The sequence below is a fragment of the Astyanax mexicanus genome, chromosome 17 (genome assembly GCF_023375975.1).
Source record: "Astyanax mexicanus isolate ESR-SI-001 chromosome 17, AstMex3_surface, whole genome shotgun sequence".
Lineage (NCBI taxonomy): Eukaryota > Metazoa > Chordata > Actinopteri > Characiformes > Acestrorhamphidae > Astyanax > Astyanax mexicanus.
Genome location: NC_064424.1, coordinates 11,680,702 through 11,695,471, shown reverse-complemented (window position 1 = coordinate 11,695,471; position 14,770 = coordinate 11,680,702). Strand labels below are relative to the sequence as shown.

General features: G+C 37.1%; 2 protein-coding genes across 4 annotated transcripts in view; one reads left to right on the top strand and one right to left on the bottom strand.

The window, feature by feature from the left end:
- The window catches only part of rasgrp2 (RAS guanyl releasing protein 2 (calcium and DAG-regulated)), a 494,831-nt gene that overhangs the window by 38,406 nt on the left and 441,655 nt on the right, over window positions 1-14,770 (bottom strand). The gene's annotated exons all lie outside the window — the stretch shown is intronic.
- The window catches only part of pygma (phosphorylase, glycogen, muscle A), a 28,289-nt gene that overhangs the window by 6,069 nt on the left and 7,450 nt on the right, over window positions 1-14,770 (top strand). Inside the window, exons 2-14 of the mRNA XM_022676103.2 lie at window positions 2,777-2,878; window positions 3,706-3,784; window positions 4,130-4,233; window positions 4,331-4,462; window positions 4,568-4,679; window positions 6,481-6,563; window positions 7,328-7,471; window positions 10,690-10,782; window positions 11,057-11,203; window positions 11,506-11,669; window positions 12,902-13,016; window positions 14,314-14,415; window positions 14,606-14,753. Coding sequence (XP_022531824.1) covers window positions 2,777-2,878; window positions 3,706-3,784; window positions 4,130-4,233; window positions 4,331-4,462; window positions 4,568-4,679; window positions 6,481-6,563; window positions 7,328-7,471; window positions 10,690-10,782; window positions 11,057-11,203; window positions 11,506-11,669; window positions 12,902-13,016; window positions 14,314-14,415; window positions 14,606-14,753 — 1,525 coding nt within the window. The remainder of the gene's footprint in view (window positions 1-2,776; window positions 2,879-3,705; window positions 3,785-4,129; window positions 4,234-4,330; window positions 4,463-4,567; window positions 4,680-6,480; window positions 6,564-7,327; window positions 7,472-10,689; window positions 10,783-11,056; window positions 11,204-11,505; window positions 11,670-12,901; window positions 13,017-14,313; window positions 14,416-14,605; window positions 14,754-14,770) is intronic.

Below are 14,770 nucleotides of genomic sequence, written 5' to 3'. Positions count from 1 at the left end.
CAGCAAGGCTAGACTAACATGCTGGCCCATGTTAGTTCACTAGAGAAAGGGGACAGGGAATAAAAATAGTGTGTGATGTAGTCCCAAAATAGCCTTCAGTCTGAAGGCGCTTCTTTGCGAGGAGGAGCCGGGATCTCAAGAAGGACATGCACAACCCATGGCTGCACAACTGGGAGATAGATCACATTACAGTACCAGTCTGTAGCAGCACACACTGCTGGAGAATGGCTGGAGAACTGTCAGATTCTACTATATTAGTCTACACATAATACAGTGAAATCCATTATAGCTTTTCCTAGAACACTTAAAAATTATGATTTTTTTTTATTTTACCTAATTGAAAACCTCTAGAATATAATCAAGAGGAAGATGGATGATCACAAGCCATCAAACAAAGCTGAACTGCTTGAATTTTTGCACAAATAGTGGTGTAAAGCTATCCAAAAGCAGTGTGCAAGACTGGTGGAGGAGAACCTGCCAAGATGCATAAAAACTATGATTAAAGACCAGGGTTATTCCACCAAATATTGATTTCTGAACTCCTAAAACTTTATGAATAAGAACGTGTTTTCTTTGCATTATTTGAGGTCTGAAAACTCAAGCCATTTCTTATTTTCTGCAAATACAGGCTCTAAATGACATATTTCTTCTATTTCTCAATTATATACCTATAAATAGCAAAATCAGATAAACTGATTCAGAAACTGAAGTGGTCTCTTATTCTTCCAGAGCTATGTAGTTAAACTTCAAATGGAAAAAAAAAGAAAAACTGAACTGTGAATGTTAAGGTTTAATGTTAATTAATATTAGAATTAAATACACAGTTAGACTGCTTAAAACTATAGTTTGAACTTCTTTTTGGGTTGCAACCCCTTTTCACTAAAGGAGTCCACATCATTGGAAACCTTTATACGTTTAAACACAGGAGTTTGATACAGTAATGTCACTCCTGATTAAAATTTTAAAGATTTAATTTTATCTAAAAATAGCACCCACTTAGAAAAAAGGTATTAAGGAACAGTAAAGTCACTAAGGAGTGTGCAGTTTTAGTTTAGTTTCAGTTTAGTTCCCCAGCACCTTGGCTGGATCAGCATTAGCATTAAAAAATGTTTCTTTTTAAAGAATTGCAGCTGTGTTTACTTAGCTTAGCTTTACCACCACCACCCAGCAATTCTCTGATTTTGCTCTTTATAGGTATATTTTTATGTAAAATGAACATTGTTGTTTTATTCTGTAAACTACGGACATTTCTTCCAAATTCTAAATAAAAATATCATCATTTAGAGCATTTATTTGCAAAAAAATGAGAAATAGCTAAATTACCAAAAAATATGCAGAGCTTTCAGACCTCAAATAAAGCAAAGAAATTAATTTCATATTAATAAAGTTTTTAAGGTACAGAAATCAATATTTAGTGGAACATCCCTGGTTTTTAATTACAGTTTTTATGCATCTTGGTAGGTTCTCCTCCACCAGTCTTGCACACTGCTTTTGGATAACTTTATGCCACTCCTGGTGCAAAAATTCAAGCAGTTCAGCTTGGTTTGATGGCTTGTGATCATCCATCTTTCTCTTGATTACATTCCAGAGGTTTTCAATTTGGTAAAATCAAAACATATATTTTCCTTGTGCCACCACAATAGATCCTTGTCCATTTGAAACATGGACAAGGATGAGACCTCAGGAGGGGTCCTGTATCCAATATCTGGCACCAAGACGTTAGCAGCAGATTTTGTAGGTTGTCAGGAGAGATCTCATTGGGTTTTATTAGTGAGTCTTGGGTGTCCATGACCCAGATATCGGTTGTCCTTTCTTTGACCAATTTTCATACTCTCAAATGCATACCAAAAAAAAAAGCCCACCAGACATGTGTGCTGTTTTAGAGATGCTCTGATTCATTCACCTTCCCATCACAATTTATCTTTTTTTTTTTTTTTTACAGAAATTTAAATCCTTTCCCTGTCATTCTGACTAATAACTAAGTCATTTTGAAACATTTCTGTTGGTCCATTTATTTACTACATCATTGTGCATAAATGATGTAGAAAACTAAAAATCTACTAAATGGAGATACATGTTATTTGTTGGACAGTGACATCATACTGTATGGTATATGCATATAATCCCGTAATTCGTTAAAAGGTACATTAGGTTCTTTGATGTATGTTACACAGTATTTGAACATTCAGTTTTTTTTTTGTTTTTTTTGACACACTGAATGCAGATCAATCAGCTTTAACAAAGGTGAAAATCTATATAGCCAGACAGACTGGTTTGGAGCATGTCTAAACCAGTGAGACCTGTGGGATACTCCTGGTCAGCTGTGTTGGGTACCTAACAACAGTGATCTAATGAAGTACAAATCACAAACCATCAAAACAGGCTGTTGGGAGCTTAAGAGTCAATGATGCTTGAAGACAACAAATCCACTATACAACTAACAAGATTTAAAGGATCTGATGCTATAAAGGAATATCTTGAGGCTGGATACCATAGGGCACCATCGCAGATCTTGTAGCAAAAGCTGTATTAGTGGCACATAAATGATCACCAGCATTTTAGGCCTTAATGTCTGTATAATCAGAATTTACTGTAAGAATATACTGAATTGCTCACATGCTTTTATTTTTTTATTAAGCCTGAACACAGAGCATTATTTTTTTCTTAGTATGAAAAGCATTAGTGTTTCAATGTAAAGGGACATCCAATGCTGGAACATCTCTGCTGAAAAAATATCTGAAACATCTCTATTTTCTTTTTATTTCTTATTTTCTAGCGTGTGTACTACCTCTCGCTGGAGTTCTACATGGGCCGTACTCTGCAGAACACCATGGTGAATTTGGCCTTGGAGAACGCTTGTGATGAGGCAGTGTACCAGGTGCGTTTTCATAATTTTGAAGAACCATAAACCATTTATATAGTCAACTTGTATCTCAAACAATTAGAATATTATTAAGAAGGTCCTTTTTCAGTAATTCTGCTCAAAATGTGAAACTCTTTTTATTTTAGTGTTGATAATTATGGCTTACAGCCAATAAAAAACAAAAATCAGTGTTTTACAACATTAGAATATTATATAAGTGCAATTAGTACTTTTGGCAGTGTGCCCAGTGTACCAAGTCCTGCTGGAAAATGAAATCCACAAAATCTCCATAAAAGTTGTCAGCAGAGGGAAGCATAAAATGCTGTAAGATCTTCCGGGAAAACACTGCACTGACTTTGAACTTGATGCATCTCACAGTGGACCAACTCACAGTGGACCAACACCAGCAGATGACATGTCTCTCCAAACCGTCACTGACTATCAGTAAATTTTATATTTCATTTGGAAATCAAGGGAGCAGAGTCTGGAGGAAGAGTGGAGAGACACACAGTCCAAACAGCTTGAGGTCTAGTGTGACGTTATTACAAAGAGTGATGGTTTAAGGGTCATCTGCTGGTGTTGGTCCACTGTCTTATATAATATTCAAATTTTCTGCGATGCTGATTTTTGGGTTTTCATTGGCTGTAAGCCATAATCATCAACAATAACAGATATAAAAGCTTAAAATAGATAACTCTGTGTTTAATACACATTTTGAATTACTGAATTACTGACATAAAGTAACTTTTCAATGATATTCTATTTTTTTTAGATATGTACTAGTATAGTATTGTTTTACCAGTTCATTATTTTTTTTATATATAATTTACTGTGCTTCTTAGCTGGGTTTGGACATGGAGGAGCTGGAGGACATCGAGGAGGACGCCGGACTGGGGAATGGAGGCCTGGGCCGTCTCGCTGGTACATGCCACGCTCTGTCTTTGCTCTCTTCTTTCTCCATTTTTGAAGTACTATCTGCCATTTTCATCTCAGTTATTAAATAAACTACACAAAGAGCTCAAGCAAATCCACTGATATGATCATAACTTTGCAATATTATGGGCCAATTTTTAAGGACAGTGATTAAGTTAAGGACAAGCACCAATGACTGCATAATTTCCTAATTAGGATTAATCTGCCACTTGAAAACAGGGCACGAATTTAAACACTTTATCTTCAGTGGACTGATTTAGTTTTCTTTTTTTTTTTCTCCTTCTTCTTCTTTTCTCAATCCCCTCTACCCCATCCCTTCCTTATCGCTGCCAGCATGCTTCTTGGATTCCATGGCTAGTCTTGGTTTGGCTGCCTATGGCTATGGCATTCGTTATGAGTTTGGCATCTTCAACCAGAAAATTGTTAATGGCTGGCAGGTGAGTCAAACACCTGTTCTTTCAAATGGAATATTTAAACAACAGGCAACTAGGCAATTTATTTGTTTGGCATCTTAATCATGTCCATAACTAACAGGTGGAAGAAGCTGATGACTGGCTGCGCTATGGCAATCCATGGGAGAAAGCCCGCCCCGAATACATGCGTCCAGTGCACTTCTACGGCAGGACAGAGCACCACCCAGATGGAGTCAAATGGGTAGATACTCAGGTAAAGAGTACACTGCATGGATGTGTACAGTATGTGTGCACAGTAGCTCACAGAAGTTCTAGAAGTGATGGAATAAGTGTGAATCTGGGTCAACATGTTTGACAGGTGGTCTTGGCCCTGCCATACGACACTCCTGTGCCTGGCTACAGAAACAACATTGTAAACACGATGAGGCTGTGGTCTGCCAAGGCCCCATGCGAGTTCAACCTGAAAGACTGTGAGTCAAATGTCCAAACACTCTGCCCGTCCAAAGTTTGGGGAGGCCTAGCTTTTTAAAATGGTTACAGCGGCTTTTTTGTAACCTTACGACCCCAAATTAAAAGTATTTTTATTAAGATTTTAAATGATAGATCAGGGGGTTTTAATTAAAATTCAGTACAGTCCAGTTAGAGAAAATTTTGTCAGGCCATGGTACGGACCCGTCATCATTTTGAACTTGTGTTATGATTCAGTGCTATATTCTGTATACTGAAGCCGCCTAGTAGTTTTGTCAGTGTTTATGTCCTTAAAAAACTGAAAGACACAAATTACAAATACTATTCAGTGTATTTCAACAATATTTACTGGTTTAAACAGGCTTGTCACAATAATTACATTATCGATTTTATCGATCATTCAATAAATGGAAATACCCTCAATAATTTAACTTATCGATTCTATTAATGTGAATCTGTATGTCAACTTTGTTTCGAAATGCTATATTTATTCTATTTGATTTTATTTATATTAAATGTAGGCCTGCCTGTCATGATAATAATGACATAAATGATAAATCGTACAATATATGGAGAAATGTTTGCTGAACTTGGCCAGAATATTAGCTTTGTTTATGAACAGCATATTTTAACAGCAGCATCTGCACAGATCTGATTGGCAGAGGAGAACATTTGTTGATCTTACAACACACGTGATTGGTCTGTGAGTTTACTGCGCTGCAATAAAGCACAAAAGACGTAAAGACAAGAAAAGTTCCTCCACTGTCAGAAATAAATTCTTCTTAGTAACAACGTCTGGGTCCGGACCCGGACCATGGTCCGCCTATTCGTGACAGATCTGTGATAGACCAACACAAAATAACATATAATTGTGAAGTGGAATGAAAATGATATATAGTTTTTCATTTTTAAATTCTAATAAAAATAATAAAAAATCTGAAAAGTCGGACGATTATTCAGTTCCAGGTGTGTGTAATTAAGTCTCAGTATAAATACACTTGTTCTGAGAACGCCTCAGTGGTTTATTAGAGACCAATAGTGAACAAACAGCATCATGAAGACTAAGGAACTCACCAGACAGGTCAGAGACAAAGTTGTGGAGAAGTTTAAAGCACTGTTCAATCCATCATCCAAAAATGGAAAAGGTATTCTACAACTACCAAGATACCAAGACATGGCCATGGTCCACCCAAACTGATGGAACGAGTAAGGAGAGCCTAAGTCAGAGAAGCAGCCAAAGATGCCCATGGTCACTCTGGAGGAGCTGCAGAAATCCACAGCTCAGGTGGGAGAATCTGTACACAGGACAACTATAAATCATACACTCCACAAATGTTGTCTTTAGGAAAGAGTGAAAGCAAGAAGAAAACCATTGTTGAAAGAAAATTGCTGTTCACAGATGCTCTCCATCCAATCTGGCTTAGCTTAAGATATTTTGCAGAGAAGAATGAGCAAAAATCTCTTGCTAAGTATTTATATCACAGACTTAAAATTTATAAAACCATGTATCATTTTCATTCCACTTCACAATGATGTGCAATTAAATCTTAATAAAATACATTTAAGTTTGTGGTTGTAAGGATATAATAATATATAATATGTATTATGTATAATATACATGTATAACATAGTGTATAATTAATAACACATTTATAGCCTTTTTATTATTATTTGTTTTCTATTTTGAAAAGAATGTAAGGCTTCCTTATAGATTAGACAGGCCAGGTGCATACATGAACACAGATGTGACACAAGATACAAGATCAAACCTTGACCCCTCTCTCTGGTTTCTTTTCTGCTTAGTCAACATTGGTGGGTACATCCAGGCTGTTCTGGACAGGAACCTGGCTGAGAACATCTCTAGAGTGCTGTATCCCAATGACAACGTCAGTAAATCATCCACCCACTCTCTCTCTCTCTCACTCTCTCTCTCTTCATTCACATTAAATGTGTTTTAAATTTCAGTATCATATAAATACATTATTATTTACTAATTTAACAAATTTTAAAAACATTTGTGGTACACAGTACCTCTTGTAGCCTTTTTTCCTAATATTTCTATTTAAATGAACGGAAATTGTGCGTGATCAAACATCTGCACACCACGTATGTCTTGACCTTTTATTTTTCTGAAATATTCTGGGCTTACTTTCAGAGCAATCGAGAAATGTAGCTGTGCAGCTGATCAGTTAAGACATGTTTTGTATCTGATGTTTGCTTCCTCTGTTTTGCACTGGAGCTTCAAGGCTAACGTATGTAACAAGTGGATCTTAAGTGGATGCTTACACCCTCCAATTAGCCTTGCAAACTGCAAACTGTCTGCTTAATCATCCCACTCTTGCCTTAAATTGGTTTGTTCTGTTGAGAAAAGAAGAGTACGTTACTGAAAAAAAACAGTAGAAGCATCTTTTAGTCTGTATTTATCCATGTTTTACAGAAAACAGAATGTTATACATAAGCAGAAACCACATAAGCAAGTCTGTTTGAAGTAACATTTTTTGTGCCTTGAGTTGAGTTGATGTGCTACAAGTTTTTTGTCTTGTAGCTCCAGTGCAAAACGGATGGGCTATACTTTGTGTACATAGAAAAGTGTGTAAATTTGTTTTTGCACGAAACGATTCTTTTAAACTGTGTCTGTGCCTCTGTGCAGTTCTTTGAGGGGAAGGAGCTGCGTCTGAAGCAGGAGTATTTCGTGGTGGCCGCCACGCTCCAGGACATCGTCCGCCGCTTTAAGGCCTCTAAGTTCGGCTCCAGAGAGATCGTGCGCACCGACTTCACCTTCCTCCCTGACAAGGTGTGCTGGACACTGCTGTTCATCACATAACACACTTACATGCGACACTGAGCTAGACGTTTATCATGTTAATGAAGGTTTAAGCATTAAAATTCAACTAGGAACATGTATGTTACTTTCTAATAGAGATTAATAGTATGAAAGTAGAACTACTTCACTATTGTAGTTAAGTACTAAAATAAGATGGAGAGTTTCCAGAAGTTTTCAATTTGTTAAAATCAAAGAAACTTGTCATTTTTAAGTGGTCTCTTATTTTTTCCAGAGCTTTTCTATCTCTCTCTCGCCATATATATTTTTAAAAAATGGATAATACTCACCTCTAATGGGGAAATAGCTATACTGCTCCTTTCAACCTGACTGGTAAAATTCATAGGCATGAATTTTTGGAAAATTAAAGGATTTTAAGTGTGCCTTATAGTGCCAAAAATACAATACTTTTACTCCAGGCTGGGTGACTATTACTATAGTTAGAGGTCATTATGGAATGACTGCAGTTTCCCCACACTAGTTAAGGTAGTGTCCCTTTTTCCCAGTTTCCAACTCAAATCTCCTCTTGATTGTCATATAATCACGATCACTGGTGTACTATTGCATTTCACATTGATGTTTTTATCTACCAAAGCACATGCAGGTATGCTTTAATCAGATGGCATGGGGAAGCGTGCACTGGAACAGTTGCATTCTGTTCCACCTTAAAGGGCACAGCAAAACATGCTGTTCCAGTTAAAAAAAGCTCCAATGGTTAACATGAAGTTCTGTTACTTTTTGTACAAATTGCTGTCCAATGAAAACAAGTATCTTCCTTTTATGTTGATTTTAAGTTTACTATATAATTTGAAAACACAAGCTGTCCCTTATCCTGTGTCAAACTTTCTTGATTAATGGATAAATAGAAATTCTCCAAAATGACCTGAAATAAACTCTTTTTACATCAACTTTAATTGAAAGTTAAGAAGGTTTTATCTCTCTCTTGTAAACTTGCTGTTTTGGAGATACTTGATTTTCATTGGAAAGTGAAAAAATACTGTCTTTAACAGCTGCTTTTAAATGCTAAATGTAACATTGTTATGTTTAAACAGAAATAGACAAAATATTTAATGTACAGTTGTATGAAAAAGTTTGGACACCCTTGATCATTTTTATGATTTTGCTTTATAAATCATTGGTTGTTCGGATCAGCAATTTCAGGTAAATATATCATATAGCAGACGAACACAGTAATAGAATTTACAGAAAGTGTGCCATAATTCTTTAAACAAAATTAGGCAGGTACATACATTTGGGAACCCTTGTCGTTTTATTGATTCAAATATCTTTAGCACTAATTATTGGAAGACAAAATTAGTTAGGTAAGCTCATTGACCCTTGACCTACATGGTGGCCAATTGCGAGTTTTTCTTCTCTTTGCATTTTCTCTAGGGGCAACAAAACACTTAAACTGTCTAATGACCTGAAAACTAAGATCGTTCAACATTATGGTTTAGAGGAAGATACAAAAAGCTCAGAGATCTCAGAGATTTAACCTGTCAGTTTCCACTGTGAGGAACAGAGTGAGGAAATGGAAGACCACAAGAACAGTTCTAGTTAAGGCCTGAAGTGGCAGCCAAGATAAATCTCAGATAAGCAGAGGAGAAGGATGGTGAGGTCATAGTCATAGTCATAGTCCTAGTATGGTCATGGTCAACCCACAGATCAGCTCCAAAGATCTACATCATCATCTTGCTGCAGATGGAGTCACTGTGCATCGTTCAACTATTCAGCGCTCTTTACACAAGGAGAGGCTGTATGGGAGAGTAATTAATGCAGAAGAAGCCTTTTTTGCGCACAAACCACAAACAGAGTCGCTTGAGGTATGCTAAAGCTAAAGCTTCATTTGGACAAGCCAGCATAATTTTGAAATAAGGTGCTGTGGACTGATGAAACTAAAATTGATATAGGTATGAATGGAGAAAAAAGAACATAGAATTCCAAGACAAACACTTTAATGCTACCCATAGTAAAATGTGGTGGTGGTTCCATCATGCTGTGGGGCTGTGTGATCAGTGCAGGTACTGGAAATCTTGTTAAAGTTGAGGGTCACATGGATTTTACTACAATGTCAGCAGATTTGTGAGAACAATGTTCAAGAATCAGTGAGAAAGTTGAAGTTGAAGCACCGGGGCTGGATACTTCAACAAGACAACAACCCTAAACACTAAACACTGCTCAAAATCGACCAAAGCATTCATGCAGAGGAACAAGTACAGCATTCTGAAATTATCATCTCAATCCCTATACTATAGAATATTATTGGAAATTTGTGGTGTGATTTAAAGCGGGCTGTTCATGTTCAGAAAACATCAAACCTGAATGAACTGCAGATGTTTTTTGTAAAGAAGAATGGTCCAAAATACCTTCAACCAGAAGCCAGACTCTCATTGAAAGCTATAGGAAGCATTTAGAGGCTGTTATTTATGCAACAGGATGACCTATTAAATACTGGTGTATTTTTTTTTGTTGGAGTGCCCAAATGTATGCACCTGTCTAATTTTGTTTAAAGAATTTAAAGCTAGGACTTGGATCAAGAGATACACAGAGCTTGATCATGTTTAGAACCCTAGGAACCTTTTTTTTTTTTTTTTTTTAGATTAGTTTAGGAACTCTTTGAAAAGATGTGTCTTCAGTCAAATAGACCGTGAGTGACTCTGCTGTTCTGACACCCAGTGGAAGTTCATTCCGCCACCTTGGTGCTGCAGCACAGAGAAGAGTCTGGATGTCTGTTTTCTGTGTGTTTTGAGGGATGGAGGTTCGAGCCGAGCCTTACTGGAAGCTCTAAGAGCTCTTGGTGCAGATCTGGCTTTGACCATAGCCATCAAGTAAGAAGGAGCTGGTCCGTTTTTTGTCTTGTAGGCCAGAGATAGGGTTTTGAATCGGATGCGGGCGGCAACAGGAAGCCAGTGGAGGGAACGCAGCAAAGGAGTCACATGACTGAACTTCGGAAGATTGAAGACGAGTCGTGCTGCTGCATTCTGAATTAATTGTTTCACTTCTTAAATATCACTGTGTTCGTCTGCTATATTATATATTTAACTGAAATTGCTGATCCGAACAACTAAATATTTATAAAGAAAAATCATTAAAATTATCAGAGGTGCCCAAACCTTTTCATAACACTGTTTTCTTCCATACACATTCATTTTCAATAAGCCATATCTGCAGCATGTCTTTTCTGCCTCCAGGTGGCCATCCAACTGAATGACACCCACCCTGCTCTTGCAATTCCTGAGCTGATGAGGGTCCTGGTTGATGATGAAAAGCTGTCATGGGAAAAAGTAAGCAGATAGAAATTATAGAAATATTTATAGAAATTAAGTTGTTTTTAAGCTCATTCACAAATAATTAGTCATGTGTGAATGTACAGCATGCACAATGGCCACAACAGTGCTATACACTACACTGCACAAGGTAAAAAAAAAACCCCAAAAAAACAAATACATCATCTTTAAAACGTGTCTACTTTAAAAAAAGTGTAATAAATCTGATTTAAAAAAAATGATCTTAAGCAAAGGACAATCACAATCACTAAAACATTACTTCTGGTCCCAGGCCTGGGATATTACAGTCAAAACCTGCGCCTACACTAACCACACTGTGCTGCCCGAGGCTCTGGAGCGCTGGCCTATCGACCTGTTCCAGAACCTGCTGCCACGTCACCTCGAGATCATCTACGAGATCAACCGTCGCCATATGGAGGTCAGATGCGCACTCTCTAATTGCACATTATGGCTTATTAGGTAATCTATAGCTTGAGTGTAAATGGATGAAACAAGATAAGGCAGTGTTTAGTGTGCTGGGTTAATGACCACAGGGTTGTGGAACTTGAGCAAAGCTTTTAACCTTGCCCCTGGGGGGCATAGCATGGGAGACTCTGTGCTGTGGGATATGTGAAGAGAACAGTGCTGTTGTACTGTACATATATTTAATGACAATAAATGTACAAGTTGTAAAAGTGATGAATTTTCAGATTTTTATGTTTTCTGTGTTTGCCCGTACAGCGTGTGGCTTCACTGTATCCTGGAGATAATGACCGCCTGCGCCGCATGTCCCTAATTGAAGAGGGAGGAGTAAAGAGAGTGAACATGGCTCATATGTGCATTGTTGGCTCCCATGCTGTCAACGGTGTTGCACGCATTCACTCAGATATCCTCAAAGCTACTGTGTAGGTATCATTCACCTTTATATAATATTATATAAGACCAATTGGTACTTTTGGCAGTGTGGAAAATGAAATCTGCATCTCTATAAAAGTTGTCAGCAGAGGGAAGCATGAAGAGCTGTAAGATTTTGTGGGAAAACAAAACTGCACTGACTTTAGACTTGATAATAAAACACAGTGGATCAACACCAGCAGATGACATGTCTCTCCAAACCTTCACTGATCATCAGTAAATTTCACAGTTCATTTGTAAATCAAGGGAGCAGAGTCTGGAGGAAGAGTGGAGAGACACACAGTCCAAACTGCTTGAGGTCTAGTGTGAAATTTACATAATCACTGATGGTTTGGAGAGACACGTCATCTGCTGATGTTGATCCACTTTGTTGTGTTTTCCAGCACTTCATGCTTCCCTCTGCTGACTTTTATGAAGATGCAGATTTCATTTTCCAGCAGGACTTGGCACACTTCGCATTGTCTTATATAATATTCTACACTGATTTTTGTGTTTTAATTGGCTGTAAGCCATAATAATCAACAATTAAATAAATAAACACTTAAAATAGATCTTTCTCTGTGTAATACATCTATATAATATAATGGGTATCACATTTTGAACTGAATTACTGAAATAAAGTAACTTTTCAATGATATTCTCAATGATTTTTGAGATGCACTAGTTTATACAGTGGCAAGAAAAAGTATGTGAACCCTCTGGAATTTCAAGGTTTTCTGTATAAATTTGTCAAAATGTGATTTAAAAACTTTTGTAGTGCTAGTGGAAAAAGTATGTGTAGCCTTGTGTTAATGGCCTCAAAAAGTGTTAGCATACCTGGAGTCTTGCTAGTTTATAGATATGAACTAGAGCTAATTTTACTAATAATTAATACTCAAACTTTTTGAGTTTGCTCTGCACAAGACGGATATGTGTATGTGAGACATGCCTCGCCGAAAAGAGCTTTCAGAGGATTTACAAAAAGAAATTAAAAAATAAAAAGGATACAAAGTGATTTCAAAGACTTTGAAATGCTCCAGACTAGAAATGGAGACAATTTGGGACTGGGGCTACTCAGCCAAGAAGTGGCTTTCACTTGGATGAAGATCAGATGATATTTTATAGCAAATTTCTGCAGCAAACAAGAAAAAATTCAAAGGGTTTGGCATACTTTTTTCTTGCCACTGTATATTTAGTATATTGTCAACGCTTCCTTTACTCATGTATGTGTATGTGTTAACAGGTTTAAGGATTTCTATGAGATGGACCCACACAAGTTCCAGAATAAAACAAATGGCATCACCCCCCGACGCTGGCTGGTCATGTGCAACCCTGGTCTGGCTGAAGTCATTGCAGAGGTCAGTACTTCACTCACATGACCTGTAGTGATCCTCCAGGACTGTGATAGGGAAGCGCAGGTTTAATTAAATTAGAATAAGATCTTACAAACATGGAAAAAGGGGTTCCCCCAAACTCCAAATGCATTCTTTTAAGAGGACCTTTACAGAACCTCCACTAGGGGTGATCTTTGATATCGATCATACTGATAAGCAGAAATCTCCAGGGTTGTCCAGGTGTGGCCTTTTACTAGATGCACTAGAGGCATTGTTTTGGGAATTAGATTGCATTCAGCGACATTAGTCATTCCCTAAATCAACTAAAGACCCAACATTTCAGAGAACTAACTTACCACTGATCCACAGCTCATTTTATATACAGTACCCCTCTACTATTCTGCACCTAGCATCAGGAATACTAGGGGTGGAAATTAAAAGGCATCTCCCAACACGATTCATATTAATCGCAATACATAGCCCATGGTAACAATAATATTACAACACTATGATTTTTTGTGTTACACAATATATAACAAGATGAATTCTCTACAAAATTTCACATCTGTGTTACTAAAGAGGACAAAATGGTCATACATAAATAAATACAAGGATAATGGATTTATTGGTGCCAGTTTCACAGAATTTAACAACCAATATTCTTCACCGCAGTGTTACCCTATTCCTTTGATTAATGCCCCCACATGGAGTAATGAAGCAGCAATAACATAAGTAATTCCAGTTAGGAATTAGGTTTTTAGGTAGTTTAGACCCCCAATCTTTCAATAAAAATATCATCAAAAAAAGTATCACAACTTATCACAACGAGATATCGTAATATCAATATTTTAGCCCACCCCTAAAGATATTTACTTTTCTATTTGCGATACTTTAAGAGTTAATTTGCAAAAAAGATAAAGGTATATTTAGAAAATATTAAATACGTTTTTAGGGACTAAACAAGCCGCGTTTGTGCATTCGCAAATTTGTGCCAGCAATTGGTACAACTTAAAAATCTAAATTAATTAACTAGAAGGGGTGTTCACAAACATTTGGACACTGGACATAGTGTTTTGTTAATGCCAATTGTTTTAAATCAGTATTTTTATGGTTTATTTACTGATTTAGACTGCAGAATTAAAGAGTTGTAGTTATAGTATTGTCTGTATTTTTTATATTATTAAAAAAAGTATCTAGTGTAATTGCCCGTCCCTTACTTTTTCATAGTGTAAATGTTTTATGCATATGACCTGTAATATCAGTTCAAGGTTTAAACCATACAGTTAACGATGTCATGTCTCTTTGTGGTTGTGATTGGTAGAAAATTGGAGAGGATTTCATCCGAGACCTGGACCAGCTGAAGAAACTGCTGAATTTTGTTAATGACGATGCTTTCATTCGTGATGTTGCCAAAGTCAAACAGGTAAGGAAGACCCTGAGCATTTCCCTCACTGATTCCATTTTTAGCAGGTATAAGGTTTCCAATGTCCAGTGCCTTCAAATCTAGGATGTACATAAATATTTAATCAAGGATTCTTAATATCATATCACAGCATGGTGCGCTGTTTCTAAAGGCTGAGGGTTGACCTCTAAGATGTTTGCTCTTGTTGTAGGAGAACAAACTGAAGTTTGCCACACATCTGGAGGAGCACTATAAGGTGAAGATCAACCCCAACTCCATGTTTGACATCCAGGTCAAGAGAATCCATGAATACAAGAGACAGCTGCTCAACTGCCTGCACATTATCACTTTCTATAACCGTGAGTGCTCCTCTGCT